Source organism: Mus caroli, unplaced genomic scaffold (assembly GCF_978045245.1).
Source record: "Mus caroli unplaced genomic scaffold, Mus_caroli_1 scaffold_5, whole genome shotgun sequence".
Lineage (NCBI taxonomy): Eukaryota > Metazoa > Chordata > Mammalia > Rodentia > Muridae > Mus > Mus caroli.
Window position 1 is genome coordinate 68,454,979 of NW_028227260.1, and position 17,676 is coordinate 68,472,654.

The following is a 17,676-nucleotide window of genomic DNA, read 5'->3' on the forward strand; positions in this document are numbered from 1 at the left end:
CAGGTGGGTAGGCAGCTGGAAGGAATTGGACAAGCAGAGGCGGTAGGAGGCCCTGCAGTCTTGTGGAAGGGTGGGACAAGGGGCGGGGAGTATGCAACAGTTGGAGCAGAAAGACCAGGAGAGACAACATGGCACGCTCCAGAGCAATCAGGGCTGGACAGCCAAACAGCGTCTACCTGGAACTCCTGAGATTCTGGGCACCATGTTCTGGCCCACCAAGAAGGACCTCAAGACCGCCATGGAGGTCTTTGCTCTTTTCCAGTGGGCCCTCAGTGCCTTGGTTATAGGTGAGTCTTCAAGTTACTCAGGGCAGCCAGCTACATGGGTTTGCCTGGTATTGAAGGGTTTAGGGTAGTATGATGCTCAGTGATCAAACTTTGTGTTGTCCGAGGCAAACTCGAACAGTTGTTTACTCTGTCCTGTGCCCCCCCCCCCACATGGGCAGGGTATTTGTGGTATCTGTGCATGAAGGACTACATGGATGTGCATGTGTCTGTGCAGGTGTGTGTGTGTGTGTGTGTGTGTGTGTGTGTGTGTGTGTGTGTGCCTTGCTTTAGATTTGTCTAGTGAGCACCACAAGGTCCACAGTGAAGTGCAGAGGCCAGGTTATGGAGACATGGTAAGCAAATTCACTGAAGCAAGCCAAGAGGAGGAATGTGGCTGCAACCACAGGAAATCAAGCAAACTGTGATGAGTTAATTTGATGGCAGAGGGGTCTTTGGAAACTTGCTGCCCAGAGGAATTTAACCATGTATCTACCATTTTTTAACATCTATACCATTGATCCTTCATAAAAAGTATACGTTGGTCCTGGTGTTCTATACCAGAAATAACCATCACTGCTGGAGGGGGCCTGAAAAAAGTTCTTGCTTGAACAGTAGTCGTTCATGTGAATACTGACAGGAGTCAAGGGCATGGGTTTACTGATTTTGTCAGCACTCTGGGAATGAAGAATAGAGGTAGGCCTTGGGAATATGAACCTGGTACAATGGCATGCCAATGAATAGTAGTACAGTAGTCATTTCTTACCTCTACCAACAACCAGACTAAAGACACGGAGTGGGAGGGGTAGAGTTAGTCACCAGAACCATTTATATTATTTTGCCCCAACTATTTTTATATGCATTCTTTCATTTTAACTGATGCTAATCTTAAGTCATAATGATGGCTACACATGTAATGCTAAATAACAAGCACATAGTATTAGTTAACTTATATTAGCCTCTTTAGTCTAATCACCTTATGTGGCTAATAATATGCATTATATAATTGAAGAGGTGAATTCCATGCAGTAGAAGTGATCTGCCCAAGCTCACACAGCTAGGGAATGGAAGAGCTGTACTGTCATTGAACTCTCAAAGGCTAGCAGTTTGCCTGAGAGTCCCTTTCTTTGTCTTTTGCATCTGCTCCCTGCAGATTGGGAGGTTGGGTGTGGAGCTTGGTGCACACTAGACTGGCAGTCTAGCGAGACTATTTTCTTGTTCACACTAAATGCACCAAACCCCATTGATAGGAGGCTCAGCTCACTGTGGACTCTATTGTTCAGATTGGTACAGGCACAGCCAATTGTCTACTGCAAAATGTAGCTTCAGGGGTTGCCATAGCACAGGAAGACAAGTGCAAGGAGAACTTATATGCAGCCCTAGCTACTGTGGATTGAAGTGATTAAATTAGCCACAGCCTTATTTAATAAGAATCATATTATTATTACTGAGTCTAGAAGGAGGCAGGTGGGCCTTCTAAATTTGCAAAAGCTCTTGACTGAAAGGTAATAAAGACCAGTTTACAGTGGCCTCTCTTAAGTAAGGGCCAAGCTCTTTGTTTGGCTGCAAGCTCAGTTGTCTTGTCATGCCTCCAGCTGCAGGCAGGGCTTTTCTGCAGGTTAACAGGGCGCTTTGACTTTAGTTGTAGGATTTTTAGAACTTTGAGTTTGTGACACCTGCAAAGCTCCTGTTTAATGGATATGTATCCATGTCTGAGATGCAGGAGAACAGAAGTGTTTCCGATTCTGGATTTGGAGGGGAATAGGATGGAATATTTGCAAATACATAATGAACCATGCTAGTGTATTGCCAAGATTGAATTTCTGTCTGTGGCATTTTTTATGCAATATTTTAGTATACCTGCATTTTGACAGTGACATGAGGTCAAGTATTGAGTTTTCTAGTAGAAGTATCCTATCAGTGTTCAAATATTTTAGGCTGTTGGAGCATTTTGTATGTGGACTTTTTGGATTAGGGATGTTCAACCGGCATTGTTTTTCTCAAGTTCTTCTATCCCCAATCTTGTTACTATCCACCTTTCTATCACTGCAACTGTTTCCACAAGACAGCAAAGTCTCCAGGGTCAAAGAACTGAGTTTGAATTTGGGGAGAATGATTATTCATTGAAGGTTGAGGAAGTGTGAACATTTTGGCTGGCTTCTCTCCTTCACAAGTTCTCACTCAATCTTCAGCCATGCTCCTCAGACATAGCTGTTAACAGTGGTGTGTGTGTGTGTGTGTGTGTGTGTGTGTGTGTGTGTGTGTGAGAGAGAGAGAGAGAGAGAGAGAGAGAGAGAGAGCACCTAAATGGCATACATTATATATGTGTATATAACACACACACAGCACACATACTTATAAGCCATGGAACATACATATAATATGGGTGTTGAAAACAGTTTCTGAAGTCAAACTTCAGATGCTAGCTTTACTTTTTATTATGTGTACAACTTTTGGCAAGCTACTTATCTTCTTTCTTTGAAAAATGGGTATATTTCCAGTATATTTGTCAGGACACTCTAGGTGACCCTTTAGTGGCTTAATTGAACAATAATCATTTCTTGTTCACATTAAATGCACCAAGCCCGTTGGTAGGAGTCTCAGCTCACTGTGGACTCTATTGTTCAGATTGGTACAGGCACAGCCAATTGTCTACTGCAAAATGTAGCTTCAGGGGTTGCCATAGCACAGGAAGACAAGTGCAAGGAGAACCTATATACAGCCCTAGCTACTGTGGATTGAATAGATAAATAAGCCACAGCCTTCACCTGAAAATCCTCAATTAAAATGAGCTTGGGCGTCTTCTTTCTGTTCATTGGCAATTAGATTGATTTGGGGCTTTTTGTTTTGTTTATTTGGGTTTTTGGTGTTTTTCTTTCTTTCTTAGATTGTTTGTGTGAGACTCGTCTCACGATGTAGCCTTGGTCTAGAATCCCTATGTAAACCAGGCTGACCTCAAGCTTGCCTAACCTGCCTCTTGCTGCCTTCCAAGGTGCTGGGTCACCACACCCAGATTGAGCTGATTCTTGAATGACAATAGGAAGCAGCCAAGGAAGGAATGAGCCTTGGGAACAGTGAATGCACAGCACTGGAAAAGGCCAGGGTCAATGAGAGTCAAATGGAAGGCAAAGGGCTGGCAGGGATTAGGTGAGTTGGGAATGAACTCAGAATTGCTGCTTAATATACTTTTACTGAAGGAAGGAGGGACGGGGGGCGGGGGAGGGATAGATAGCACTGAAAACTGTTGGAAGGAGTTTAGTCTTCTGCAAGAAAGGAGTCAGAAAAGGGTTTAACATGGGACGCTGACATGAGGCTTGTGAGTTTGAGTGTCCATTGTAGCTCTCTGAAGCAAACCAATTACACAGAGCCAGAGAGAGTAGCAGTGATACCAGGGTTAGCAGGTTATTAAGAAATGGTGGGATTTGAACAAGGCTAGTCATGATGGGGATGGGAAGAAGAAGAAGAAAGGTCAAGGAATCAGAGAATAAATGTAATATGGGGATAAAAAAGCCAGGGAGAAAAAAGAAAGACACCATGAGATGTCTTTAGCTGTGCATGAGTTTGAGCAAACGCTAAAAGAAATGAGGTGTCCTTTGGATGAGACCTACACCTCTAATTATCCAAGAAATCTTCTGTGGCTCACGGCCAGAGGTTCCAACTGCTGGCCTTGAAGTTTACTATATGGAATTTCTAACCACTGTTGTTGTGTGATATAATTTTAGGCATTCTCTGTTGACTTCCCAACATGGAAAATGACACTTGAGCTCTATATGATATTGCTTGGATCTTTTTATCTCTTCCTTCCAAAGTTGTATTTTCTTCTTCCTCTTTCTTCTTCCTCCCTCTCCTCCTTTCCCCCTCCTCCTCCCCCCTTTTCTTCTTTTTGGAGACAGAGTCTTTCTACATAGTCCTGGGTGTCCTGAAACTCACAATGTAGTCCAGGCTGGCCTTCAACTCACAGAGATCCGCCTGCCTATGCCTCCCCAGTGCTGGGATTAGAGGCATGCACCACTTCATCAGGCCCCTTCCAGAATTCTTATAGCACAGTTTTGGTTAAATGTCTGACTATTAGGAAACATAGTGTACCAACATTGTATTTTCTTGTGTGATTTTTTTTCTTGGAACTAATAATTGACTCATTTTAAAATTAATTAATATGTTTTAAAGATTTTTCACTTTATTGTATGCATGTTTTGCCTGTATGCATATGTACAGCATTAGAGATAGTTGTGAACCATGATGTGTAAGTACTGGGAATCCAACCTAGCAACTCTCTAAGAGCATCAAGAGCTTTTAGCTGTTGGGCCATCTCTCTAGCTCCCTCATTTTTTCATTTACTAGATATCCTTGTACTTATTACTAATTTACACACAAACATTTCACACACATAGTAACCTTTCAATATCTGCAAGCACACTGGGAATTCTTTGATACCTCTCACATTTTCTTTCCTTGAGAACAGCGTTTCTGGAACCTAGGGAGAATAGGATCTCCCCCTACTACAGTCTGGCTGTTATAACCAGAGTGCTTGAGGCAACCTGTGTGCAAATTTTAAGGTACTCACTATTGGGTTATGCAAATAGTGGGCTGAACTTGAATGTGGCCAAGACTGGGAGTCTCTTTAAATTGCTACCCTAGGTACCTTGCTTGCTTGTTTTCAGCCCTGTCCCTCCTTGGTTTCCTCCTTTGTTGGACCTTTATTTCCACCACGAATTCTATGCATTCTCCCTCATTTTGAGGAAGCATGTTATCTAGTAGTATTGGGGGGGGGGAGGGAAGACATGGGAGACAAATTATCTGAGACTGTATATATCAAATTCTCTGTCCCCTCATTTCAACAGTAATTTTGCTGTGTCAGCTGTAGCTCATGTAAGTACAGAAGTTCTCCAAATGTAGTAAGTTTGAAATACCATGAATCATGAATACATTAGCCAGGTAAAGTGTCTTATAAGGGTAAGCCTAATAGTTTGGAAGTTGGAGCAGGCAGACTGCTATGAGTTGAGACCAGTGTGAGCTGTCATACTGTATTATGAGACTTTGTCTCAAAGCAGCAAGCCAACTAACAAACTAACCAACAAACAATACATTTGATACATCTACTGTGATAGCTTAGTAACACGGGGCATTCGTCTGTATCCTCATGGCAGCGTGACTGATGGGAAGATGTGACTTTTTGTTGCTGTCCACCAAGAAACACAACAGTACCACATATTGCTAGCTAGCCCAGGAAAAGAGCAAAATACAGTTTCTGCCAGATTCCTGTTGCCTTTCCACCACCAGAAGCAACAAAACATTGTTAAGTTAAACTGTTGTAAGTTGAAAGTCACTTGGGTCGGAATCCAGAATCTTTTCAGTTCAAATGTTCAGGGAATAATTCTCCCATCAACCATTGAGAAGAGGAGAAAAGACCTATCGTTCTAATTCATTTCTTGTCAGGTCAGGAATCCATCCAGGCTTCTGATGGTTGAGCCTGGGCTTCATCCCTACCTCTTGGCATACCTGATCCTCCAGATTCTGAGTCTTTCCTTATTTTTCCAAAGAAGCAAGCGAACTTCCTGTATTCATATCCTTTGCAGGTGCTTCGAGAGATTGGCTTGCTTTTTTCTAAGCTTGTTATTTCTCTCTTCATGCACTTTACATGGGCAAAAGTTTTACCGAAATCTCTCATCTACTGTAGACACTTTTCTGATTCTTCCCTTGTGGGCCTATAGTCCTAAAATATTTAAATCATTTTCATGAGGCTCCAACAAGAAGTCAACACAGAATTATTCACTCTATTATAGATTTTGGTTTGCATTTTGTAGCCTCTATTTTGACCCACTTCCCCATATAATCTTAGTCTTGGCTGCTTACATCGAATGTGGCACCCTATCACTCTTAAGTCATTTTCCCCTAATATAGAATTCTATCGTGCTTCAGCTGAGCACAGTCCCTTATCTTATTCTACTCCAGCTTTTATTTATCATTGCTCTTTGTTTTGTGTACTTCTAATCTGGTGAAGATAGGTGTTGGCTTTCTCTCCATCTCCTCTGGCACCTTATAGGAGTGCATCTCACCCTTCCTAATGCTGCGACCCTATAATACAGCTCCTCTTGTTTGGTGACCCCCAGCCATAATGTTTTCACGGCTACTTCATAACTGTCATTTTGCTACTGTTATGAATCATACTGTAAATATCTGTGTTTCCCAATGGTCTTAGGTGACCCCTGCAAAAGGGTTCTTGGACCCCGTGGGTTTATGACCCACAGGCTGAGAACTACTGACTTAAAGGGTCGATGTTGAGAAGAAAATATAAGTTGGAGAAAAACTGCTCTGAGACTTCAAATGTCCAGTGGCTATGAGTGGCTTCTCCCCCACCTACGCACACTATGTGCGGAGCCTAGCACAGTGCTGTGGAACGTTCTGGGGGTGGGAGGCCTTGTTGTTGTTGTTTGAAGCTTAGCTATGAGGGACACACTTTTCTTCCAGACCAGAATCTGGTTTGGATGGTTAAGGAGGACAGTATGAGTTACATGGCCATGTGGGCCACCTGTAAGGATGAAGAGACTGTTGAATAGGCCTAGGTCAGTGTGTGTGTGTGTGTGTGTGTGTGTGTGTGTGTGATCTTGAGGTGGACAGAACTCAGCAGGGGGACTTTTAATGTGAGGGACTGTTTACAATTCCTTGACTTTGGGCTGGGTTCCCTCTAGTCATCACTGTGATCGTTGTCAACCTCTACTTGGTGGTGTTCACATCGTACTGGCCTGTCACCATGTTGATGCTCACCTGGTTGGCTTTTGATTGGAAGACCCCTGAGCGAGGTAAGGGCCCACTGGGATGTATTGACATATATTCCCCCTGCTTCTCTCCTAATCCTGAGAGGCTCTGGCTAATTTCAAGGTGATCTTTCAGCCTGTCCCTCTCTGGGCTAGGAAAACTGAGGCTTTTAAGGTCCTTTTAAGGTCTTGGAACTGCTGTTGGTAGGAGGAAGATAGGGTTGGGTTGGGATAAGTAAGCAGAGGCTGGGCCTATTGTAGATTGGTCTGGATATGCCTTTTTATTATATTTAGACAATTTTTTTAGATTTATCTATTTATTATATGTAAGTACACTGTAGCTGTCTTTAGACACTCCAGAAGAGGGCATCATATTTCATTACCGATGGTTATGAGCCACCATGTGGTTGTTGGGATTTGAACTTGGAACCTTCGGAAGAGCAGTCGGCGCTTTAACTACTGAGCCATCTCGCCAGCCCGATATGCCTATTCTAATTTCCATGTAGGAGAATAGGAAGCAGCAGAGAGTTAGAGGACCCCATGGTAGCTCTGAAGGAGCCCAGAAAGGGAGAGCAGGGTGGACAGAGCTTTTCTGTGCTTTCAGGTGGCCGCCGGTTCACCTGTGTGAGGAAGTGGCGTCTGTGGAAACACTACAGCGACTACTTCCCACTCAAGGTAAGCCACATAGACGTAAATGGCTTACTGAGTGAGCATTTGGGTCAGACTTGGGGTACAGGGTATAGCCACATGGGGGCCCAGGAACCAGTGACTCCTGGACATGCACGTTGCCCACCCTGAACTGCTGAAATTCAGTCCTTTCTCTTCCAGTTCTCTGGCCAAAAGAGAAGTCTTTTTCTCTGTCTCCAGCTCTCCTATCTCCACTTTCCTCTACAGATGGTGAAGACGAAAGATATTTCACCTGACCACAACTACATCCTTGTCTGCCATCCTCATGGGCTCATGGCCCATTCATGTTTTGGTCACTTTGCCACTGACACAACAGGCTTTTCCAAGACCTTTCCTGGTATCACTCCTTATATGCTCACACTAGGAGCCTTTTTCTGGGTGCCTTTCCTCAGAGAGTATGTAATGTCTACAGGTGAGTGGCTCATAGGGGATAAAGCCACATAGAGGGCTACCATAAGGAGAACCTAGAGGATGTGTGGGAGCAAGGTCAAATCCAAGATTGTCTCAGGTGCTAACTGCCAGCTTCCCCATGTCCCAGGCTGGAGAAGATGCTCCTTGTAGTCATGGTAGTGGGGAGGGATAGTTTACAGGGATCGCTAAGTAACCAACGACTTTTGGCTTTTTCTGCACACTAGGGTCCTGCTCTGTGAGTAGATCCTCCATGGACTTTTTGCTTACCCAGAAGGGCACAGGCAACATGCTTGTGGTGGTGGTTGGTGGCCTGGCTGAGTGCAGATACAGCACGCCAGGCTCTACCACCCTGTTCTTGAAGAAGCGGCAAGGCTTTGTGCGCACAGCCCTTAAACATGGGTAAGGATAGCTGCAGAGGGACATGGGGGTGGGATGGAGTGGAGAAGCTGTCTAAAAGTTCAGCAGGAAAGAATATTGGGCTTTAAGGAAGTGGTATTTAAAGAGAAAGGAAGAAATATGCAAACAATTATTATTAAATAGAACCAACATAACAGTGTGTGCATGCGTGCACTTGTGTGTGTGTTTACTTTTTGTTTTGAGACAGGCCTGGAATTTACCTGGTAGAGTAGGCTGAACCAACAGGCTTTAAACATACACTCATCTCTACTTCCCTAGCACTTGGTTTACAAGCATGTTGCCATACTTGGCTTTTTTTTTTTTTAAATGTGGTTTCTGGTCATTAAATTCAGGTCCTCATGCCTTCATAGAAACCACTTTACCAAGCTTTCTGTGTACAAATTGTATTCAATTTTGTCAGTTAAAAAGAAAGCACAAAGGGGAAACTCCACCTATGGGTTGCAGTAGAGCTGTGCAGGGGGGCTGTCCTCGAGGCTTTGCATAGTCAATTTCTCTACAAAAGGACTGGGTTGCATCTTAGGGCAGAGAAAGCCAAACTTCTTACCATGTGGCCTAAGAGCGAAGAAAACATATGAAATGGACTTTGGGCATTTTGAGACAAGTGCTTCAGATTTGGGCATTTCAAGGAATCACTGTGCTTGCTTCCTTGTGGAAGCTGCTGCTTTGTCCCTAAAGGCAGTCTAGTCTAGGCACCATAGTTAGCTGGGACCTTGCTATAGATGGACTTGAGTTCTAGGGAGCCTGTAGGTAAACTCAGGGGATGCTGGTGTTTAGCATGTCTTTTTCTGCAGGGTGTCTCTAATCCCAGCTTATGCCTTTGGAGAGGCAGACCTCTATGACCAGCACATTTTCACTCCTGGGGGCTTTGTCAATCGCTTCCAGAAGTGGTTCCAGAAGATGGTACACATCTACCCCTGTGCTTTCTATGGGCGTGGCCTCACCAAGAACTCCTGGGGCCTTCTGCCCTATTCTCAGCCAGTAACCACTGTTGGTGAGTGAGCCCTTCTATTAAAAGACTTAGTTTAAGTTCTAGGATCCATTCTGTGGCTGAGCCTCAGCCCCAACTGTGGTTGGAGGCAGGGAGGCTGGGTAGGGAGTGATGAGCAAGAGGGTCAGGGTGATCTGGGCTCCAGGCTGTGCCTAGGAGTAAGCTTTTCTGATGTTTTCCCCTTTTCCATTCCCTTTGGCAGTCGGAGAACCTCTACCATTGCCCAAGATTGAGAATCCGAGCCAGGAGATTGTGGCCAAATACCACACACTCTATATTGATGCCCTACGAAAATTGTTTGATCAGCATAAGACAAAGTTTGGCATCTCAGAGACCCAGGAGCTGGTGATAATTTGAAAGACATTCCCTTGACTGGATGGTGTGGAAATGATGACAACAGGCCAAAGTTACCTGTGGAGCTTCACCTCTGATTTGACTGGTCCTCACTGGAGGGAGGTGGGGGTGTGCATCCATGTGGTTGTTTTCTGTGCCCATCCTTTCCCACCTCCCTCTTCTTTCTCTTAGTTTTTGTCCTTTCCCCCGAGACAGAGAAGACTCTAGGCAGAAGTCCACTGAAGTCATTGGACTTTCATGAAAGCATTAGCATTAGCAAGGAAACCTGTGGGTAGAATAAACAGCCCATCTCTGGTACTGTGTGCTCCAGCTGGTCTATTTGGAGGGCTCTAAGACCTTGTGTGTCTGCCATTGTCCTGGCTTCAAGACTCTTACAGGACTGGGTATCTCAAGAGCCAGGGGACATTGGGTTCAGTCCGTAGCATCCTCAAGACCTATGATGTTTAAGGGCAATCCATCACCTTTTATCTTTTTTCTTTAGCTGTAAAATGGGACTAACAATCCTTCCCTTGCTTACCTCAAAGGTTTCTGTCAAATTTAAATGCTACTGCATGTGACTAAACATGATAAACTGGAGAGTGACACAAAATTATTCTCCCCCAGCTAGCTAATCCATTTCTTGTTCCTAAGAAACAATGTCCTAAGGTTCATGGTGTCTCAATTTCTAAAAGAAAGTACAGGGTAGTGTGTTGAACGGTGAAGTAATTTTATATACCTTAGTGACCATTGTCATACCTACCTTCCATCTACTAAAGCTATACTAGAATGGTCAGTGGTTTAGACCTAATTTCCCATTTCCCCCTCAGAAATTTGCATGCACTAGCTTGGCCTCATTAACTCTGCTCTTTGATGTGATACCTGACCTCCAGTACCCATGAAGAACCTTGCTTTCTGAGTCTCTGAGTGGCAAGTCACTCTTAGCCCAGTGGTTGTTGCAATCACATATTACACAATTGGGTAAATAGGCCCTCTTGGATGGATGTCATCTGGTCCAATTATTTACCTGCATCAAGTTTATCAAGTTGGTTTAAGACATCCTGTGTACTTACTACAGTGTGACACTCTCCCTCTGTCCTGAATGCCTATCTTATGTGGTTGTTTGTGCATGGTATGGCAAAAGGCGTGGTCTCCTGCTTTTTTCTACCTGTGCTGTTTCTTGTGCCAGAGAGTCTACTTTCCTTGAGCTTCCCATAAGGTGTTATTATTATTATTATTATTTAGGAGTGCAGGCATCAAATCCAGGGTCTTACACTAAAGATATGGTCTACCACTGAGCGACATCCAAAGGCGTTCTTAAGTTTTCCAGGCTTCTTTAACTGAAACCCTCTCTCCAAAGCAGCAAGAGGACCAACCTGGGTATCAGTATCCAAGCCATGCTTATTTGGCCATTGTGGGCTCATTCACATTACTTGAGGGTCATATTCTCCATAATTGGCCAAAGTTGCTGGGGTTGTGAGACATTCCCATAATTATTCTGAGCTACCTATTCCTTACTGGCTGCTATTCTTCTCTTCTTCCTTAGAATACCTTCCAGCAAGCAGCATAGGGTCAGGCAATTGAGGCAGCAGGGCACAGTGGTAAGCATACCAGGGAACAAGCCAGGCTGAGACACTTAATAGTTGAGTGGTCTTAGGGGGGCTACTTAACATCCTTGGGCATTTGTTTGGTCAGCAAAGGAGTCAATTTGTATGTCAATTGAGGGGTCTAAGGTTAGATTTCTCCAAGCTGTTTTAGGGAAGGCTTGGAGCCTTGTAGATGTCCCATTCAAGTTGAAAGTAGCCCCATGCTGTGTGTTCTTGTCCTGTGGAAATATGCCTTCTGGCAACACATTGAGCCCCTGAGACTTGTAGTTCTAGAAGAACTAAAGGTGAATAGGGTGGAGGTATGTAGTTTAGAGCAGAGAGACCATGTGGGATACACAGATAGGACTTTTGGACCAGCTTCCTTCTGGTGCTCTCACCAAAGGGGGTTTCTTGGTCCTCATTTGTGGTGGCATCATCATTTACAAAGAAGCATGTGTCATGTGGGAAGAGCTCAAGATAATGTCAAGGATGGTGAGGGGAGCACTTTATTTGCAAAGAATAAACCATTAATTTACACAAACTTACATCCCTGTTTATATACATTATATATATAGTTTCTATACACAGTATCTCACACAGGATGCTGATTCCCCAAAGCAGCATTGGGCCTGCTCCAGGCCATTCTCCCCTTATCCTCATCAGCTGGAAGCTTTTTGAAGAAAGAAATGACACACCTCACCCTCTCCTGGAGAGAGCCCTGAAATGAATTAAGAAAACAAATCAGGTTCTGTAGTAGGCATGGCCCAGGGAAAGCCCAGGCAAGGGTGGGGCCTCAGGCAACACAAGAGAAGCCTAAAATCTGTCTGGCTCAGAGCCAGCCTAAAGCTTCCAGCCCAGAGGTGGGAGGTGCACAAATATCTTGGGGGACTATGTGTGGGGAGGCAAGTTATGATGGAGATTGTAGACCCACACCCTGCCTCACCAGGCTCCTGAAGGGAGATAAACACTTCTAGCTTTGAGTCTGTGGGTGTATAAAGTGTATGAAAGAGGAGGCCCCATGGGACAGGTTGCTTTGCCTCCTTCTCCTGCTGAGTCTGGAGGTGGGGGCCTGCCTGCACACTGTCCTAGGTGGGCCAGTTTCCCTGTCTGGACATCAATTGCATATGAGTAACAGGATGGGATGTAGGTTGGGCTGCATTCCCTCTAAAAGCCTTTCTAGGTCAAAGATTTCTCTACATCTGTTTGCATCCACTAGAAGATGCATAAAATGCAAGCACTCACATGAGGACCAAAGCCCTTGTCTCTAGGGTCCTTGGCCTTTTCTTACTAAGCTGCAGAGATTAGGCTCAGGATGGGTGCAGGGGCAACTAAGGCAAAATGATACACCTTCCAGGGAACCGGTAGCCACATAACGTTCATCCAGCAGGTACAATTTTGTGCCAGCTTGGCTTTTGAAGCTCAAGCAGCTGGTAGAGGCTCCTGCGGTGCAATTTTTCTTCTAACATGTCATCTGCTTACACAAACATGTCCCCATCCCATTCTCTATGCTAACCTTGGGATAACTTCACATCATGACAATTCCAAACTGTAAATCTATATCCCTATTTCCCTATCAGTAAATGCTTCATTACTTTGCCAATGAGTACAGCACAGCAGGCGCCCCCATTCTTTCCTATTTCCTTCCCCCAGCCTTCTTCATCTGGGGCTCCTTGTGAGGATTCAGAATGAAGACAGGGAAGTAAGAAGCCCACTTCTCCTATGATCTCCATGCACAGAGCATATGATGGGGTTGGCATGTCCTGCAGGGGCACAGTTAGGAAACTTCCTCTCTTTCTCCACAGCCATGTGGCTCTGGAATGGTGCTTTTAGGTTTTCCCTCCATTCTCAAGAGGGCAACCTCTCAACATCAACACGAGGAAGATGTTCTGGCAACATGAAGGCCTTTGTAATATGGCAGGAGGAGAGGAGTCACACTTAACCCCAGGAAGCAGACTGGCTCCCAGAACTAGTAGCTAGGGTCAGGAATGGAAGACAGAAGACCTTGCCCCACATAGCATCTCCTTGTGTGATGGTTGCTGCTTTTATCAGATGGGTGAAAGGTCATGAAGGCTCCCAGTTCTGTGGGTCCCAGAGCTCAACTCAGGATTAGAAAACATCCAAGACTTCCTCTACAGAGCCTGTGGCAGCCAAGAGACTAGGCAGTACCATAGCAATGAAAACTGAGCATTGCTAGGTTTCTCCCTAGGACTCTGCAATGATATCAGTTCCATGTGATCACTTTTAATTTTTCTTTCGGAACCTAAATTCCACACAGTGTGTGGTAAGACACTAGCTTGGGAGTCAGACCTCACTAAAAGCTAAGGTCTGTGACTTATGGGTGAGTTCTTAGTGAAAGCGCTTTCTCTCCCAGCCGTACCTATACAATGGTAACTGTGATAATTCTCTGCCCCATCTTCTTCAAAGGAAATTAAGAGGAAGCAACCTTCAAACACTAAGGAGAGGGTCTGTTAGTTCTTGCTACCACTGCTGATTGTTCAAGGCCTCCAGGGGCAGATGCATGTCTAAAATTGACCTCATTTCTGGTTGTAAGGCTGTCATTAGCATTGCATAAAAGAGTCCTGGCCTACCACCTCTTGTCCTGACCCATGAAGGACCAAGCAATGTGGCTACTGGGAAATGGAGGTACAGCTGAGAACTCAGTACCTGATATTCTTGATGAATTTCAGGGATGCATTCTCCATCTCCTCAAAAAGAAATACATTTCAGGAGCAAGAGGAACCGGCTGGACCAGGTTGATCCTTCCAGCTTTAGGCTGTGCCTGGTACCCTGAAGCTAGGCAATTGGAAAGAAGTCTCATGAACCTAGCATAAGATAATGCAGGAAAACTGGTGGAGGTGCCTTTGGATCTGAAGTAGGTGTGAGAGCCCTGCTCAATAGCCAGACAGATGCTCTAGGAAAGCACCACAGAAAGACTGGGCTAATGGGCCATGACCTGCTGGTCTTTCAGATAAGAGCTTGGGTCTCAACAAAAATGGACAACATTTCCTGTTCTATCCCCACTTTCTCCCCCTCCCTGGGAAAGGTAGAAAAGCTATATTGTGCTGATGTCCAAGGGAGTGTAGGGTTTGGGAATTCCAAAATCTACTGTGGCAGGTAACTATCAAGTGCCACCTATGTTCAAACTCTAAGGGGCTTTTGGAGGTTATCCAGTTTAACCATCTGTTCCCAGACACAATTTTATTAGAATTAGATGAATAATAATTGTATGCCTAATCAATGGAAAATTCTTTGTGCCCAAGTAATTTAAAGAGTACACTGTGAAGCACCTGTCTCAAGCAGAGGTAGGCACTGAGGAGAAAGAAGATAGAATTTCCTGTCAGGCTGGGGTGGGAGGTGACAGGTGGGAAGACTCCAGGTAGTTTTCTGAGAGTGGAACAGAGCTGTAAACACAGTGAGACATGCATGACCCCAAATATAGCTTCTTACATAGGCAGGCATATGGTCATTCCTGCATGATTCCAAGGCAAAGCAAAGTTCCTAGCTCTGGAGTCCAGCAAGCTGCCACAGTATACCTCTCGGCCTGAGTGGGAAGTTTTCTTTGAGCCTCTAGTAGGTTATAGTGCAATGCAGCAAGAATGCCTCTTCTGTCAAGGATATTAACTTGGTAGGTTATTGCCCAGGTCTTTGCCACAAGGATGTGCCTTCTTCTGACCTGACCCTCTCCTTAAGTTGCAACCTAATGGCACCCCCAGCCAGGAGAGAAGAAGCCCCCCATCACCCCTAGAATCTGGAGTGCACCTTTGCTTTCTGTGGCCTACTGTCTTGGATCCTCATTTTAGTGCAACAAATGATACATCTGATGAGGGACCTAAGGGTTGAGGAGTCACCATAAGCCAGTCAGCAGGGAGCCTAAGAAGGTTCTGCTTCTTGACAACCCTGGGGCTCCATCAACTGTCCTGGCAACTCAAGGTCTTTCTGGGAAGTCACATAGGCCTTGTCATCCTGGAGTCACTGGGGAATAAATAGCATGGGGCATTTCTCTTTGTGGCTGCAACGCCAATATACCTCATTCCACACACAGCAGCACTTAGAGGTTCTGGGAGTCCTGGCTCCCAAACCTGGGGCAGGGGCATGGGCCAGGATGGAATGGGAGAATCTAGGATGCAGGGGCTTCGCCCAGCCTGATGGCCCCAAAGAAGGTGGTGTGCTTGCTCATATTGATAGAGATGTCAGCGTGCACCATCTTCACGGCGATTTTCTGCCTGGCCTTGAGGAGGCACACGCCTGCAGTATAGCAAGTGTTGTAGTTGGTCTTCCCTGTCTCAATGCTGCGGGTGCACTGCAGGAAGGGCTTTTCATCCACCACCACCTCGTAGCTGGCAAAGTCAGTGAAGTTGATGTAGTAGACCTGGGTGAGAGGCAACAAGAAGGGATTGGGGGAGAGAGGAAAAAAGGGTAGGGCCCTCCCCTGGTGAGCAGATAGAACCTCCTCAGATGAGCTGCCAGTATAACCTATGCAGGGGCAGTGCCACCCGAAACTGTGCCTGTTGGTCAGCAGGGAACAGCAGGGTGACAGGATCACAATGCCCTTCCCCTACTCCATGGGTTCGCAGGGCTGAGCAAACCTTTCTTATGGACTCCCTGAGGCCGAGAGCTGCCTTATGAGCCATTTCACTGGCTCCACTCCATAACCCTGGCGCGAAGCAGTGCTTCACACTCCTTGGGCGCTTAATCAATGCTCTGGACACACCAACTTCCAGTTCCCACACTAAAGACAATTTAGGAATACACTTAGAGATCCCTGGTGCCCCAGGGAGGTCGCAGTCCTGACTTCTCACTTCTCTAGGCTGTGAACAGGAGCTTCCTAAGCTCACGGTATACTCTTCTGTCCTGCAGTCCTCTCCCAGACTCAGCACAGCTCGGCCCTCTCTCTTGCTGCCTGAAGAAGCAGATCCTGAGAGATGGGGAGCTGGCGTATACAGTGAGACACTGGATGCAAATCCTAGGCACCTAACTTCATTCTGTGGCCAGGAGGAAGTATAGCCTATGGCTTGGCCTCATGGAGACTTTCTTAGCTCACATGGACCTTACTCCTAATCCTCTCCTGAGTCCAGACATTTAATCTCCATCCTTCATTACCTTTCGCCAGCACATCCCACCCTCAGCTCCGATTTTTCACCACTACTAAATGGAATTTAGTCTACAAGATATTGGGGTTATGGCCACAGTGCCCCATAGGAGTGGGGACTGTCCTTCATTTGATACCTTAAATCACTTCATAAAAGTGACTCCACAGGCTCTTTGATTGGAAGTAACATATTTAAATGGCACATCATCTCCTGGGTGCCAGACTAGTGCTGGTTAACCCAACTTCTCTATTCATTTTTTTTTTTCTTGAGAGCCGTTTGTCAGTTGCATAGTCCTTCTGTTCATCTCCCTGTTTGCTGCCTACCTCCTGGTAACCCTGACCTCAAGGCTTATGTACTTGTAGCTCTGAGGAGAGCCCCGATGGAGGCACGCAATGAGGGATGGAAACGAATGGCCACTGGCAGACCTGTGGGGAATGGGCCCAGGGCAGGAGAAGGACAAAAGTGGAGGGGAGCAAGGTCTGGGAGAATGACAGTAAGAAGAAGGTGACAACAACAGAAACAGACAGAAACAAATGGGAGAAAGAGGAAGGAAAGACAGTCAGAAATCTTCTTGAGGTAGAGAGAAGGTTCACAGGAGCACTGTTCATTATCATGCCCAAGCTAGCAGTATTGTGGGGGAGGGGTCTCTGTAGCTCTGGAACTTAGTCTTAAAAACTTAGAGCAAGTCAGGTCCGTCTGTGGAACCAAACAACTCAGAGGGGAAATGAGGGCCTTGGGCCCTGCAAGAGGGGATCAGACAGCAGGGTGTTGGAGAGGCCTCTTTACAGTTTTTCAGTGATAGTTTTCTAGGGGAAAAATGAAATGGGTTTATTGGTCTTCCCTCCCTTCAACTCCCTCCCAGTGTGAAATCCGCCACGCCTTTCCCCAGCACTGCAAGAAGTTAGCCATTGGATGGTTTTGGCTTGCTCCACAGTGCCCCTAGGTGGCCTGCACCATATCTGCACCCTGGATATAAGAAGAGTTAGGCCTAAGACCGTACTCACTTCTACCTGACTATAGATGAAGTAGGTGCCGTCCACCAGTACCTCCAGCTCCCCGCTGCGGGGATGTAGCTTAAACACCTTAGGGTTCATAGTGATGCGAGACCAGTCATTGAGCACTCCACCTGAAAGATCTCAGTATGAGAGA

At 45.6% G+C, this 17,676-nt stretch overlaps 2 protein-coding genes across 6 annotated transcripts in view; one reads left to right on the forward strand and one right to left on the reverse strand.

Annotated features, from left to right (window-relative positions):
- Positions 1–202: 202 nt before the first annotated feature.
- On the forward strand, positions 203–9,878 carry Awat2 (acyl-CoA wax alcohol acyltransferase 2). The gene is made up of 7 exons (XM_021153920.2): positions 203–287; positions 6,953–7,063; positions 7,623–7,693; positions 7,913–8,117; positions 8,341–8,515; positions 9,325–9,524; positions 9,724–9,878. Exons 1-7 carry the CDS (start codon positions 203–205, stop codon positions 9,876–9,878), a joined length of 1,002 nt encoding a protein of 333 aa, XP_021009579.1.
- Positions 9,879–11,939: 2,061 nt separating this feature from the next.
- Eda (ectodysplasin A) overlaps positions 11,940–17,676 on the reverse strand; it is a 407,507-nt gene continuing 401,770 nt past the window's right edge. Inside the window, exons 7-8 of one of the 5 annotated variants that reach the window (XM_021152870.2) lie at positions 17,538–17,653; positions 11,940–15,806 (exon numbers count right to left, since the gene is read on the reverse strand). In XM_021152870.2, coding sequence (XP_021008529.1) covers positions 15,555–15,806; positions 17,538–17,653 — 368 coding nt within the window. In that variant the 3' untranslated portion in view covers positions 11,940–15,554. Of the gene's footprint in view, positions 15,807–16,868; positions 17,007–17,531; positions 17,663–17,676 lie in introns of those variants that run through there. The other 4 variants (XM_021152869.2, XM_021152868.2, XM_021152867.2 and 1 more) reach the window with 4 other exon arrangements.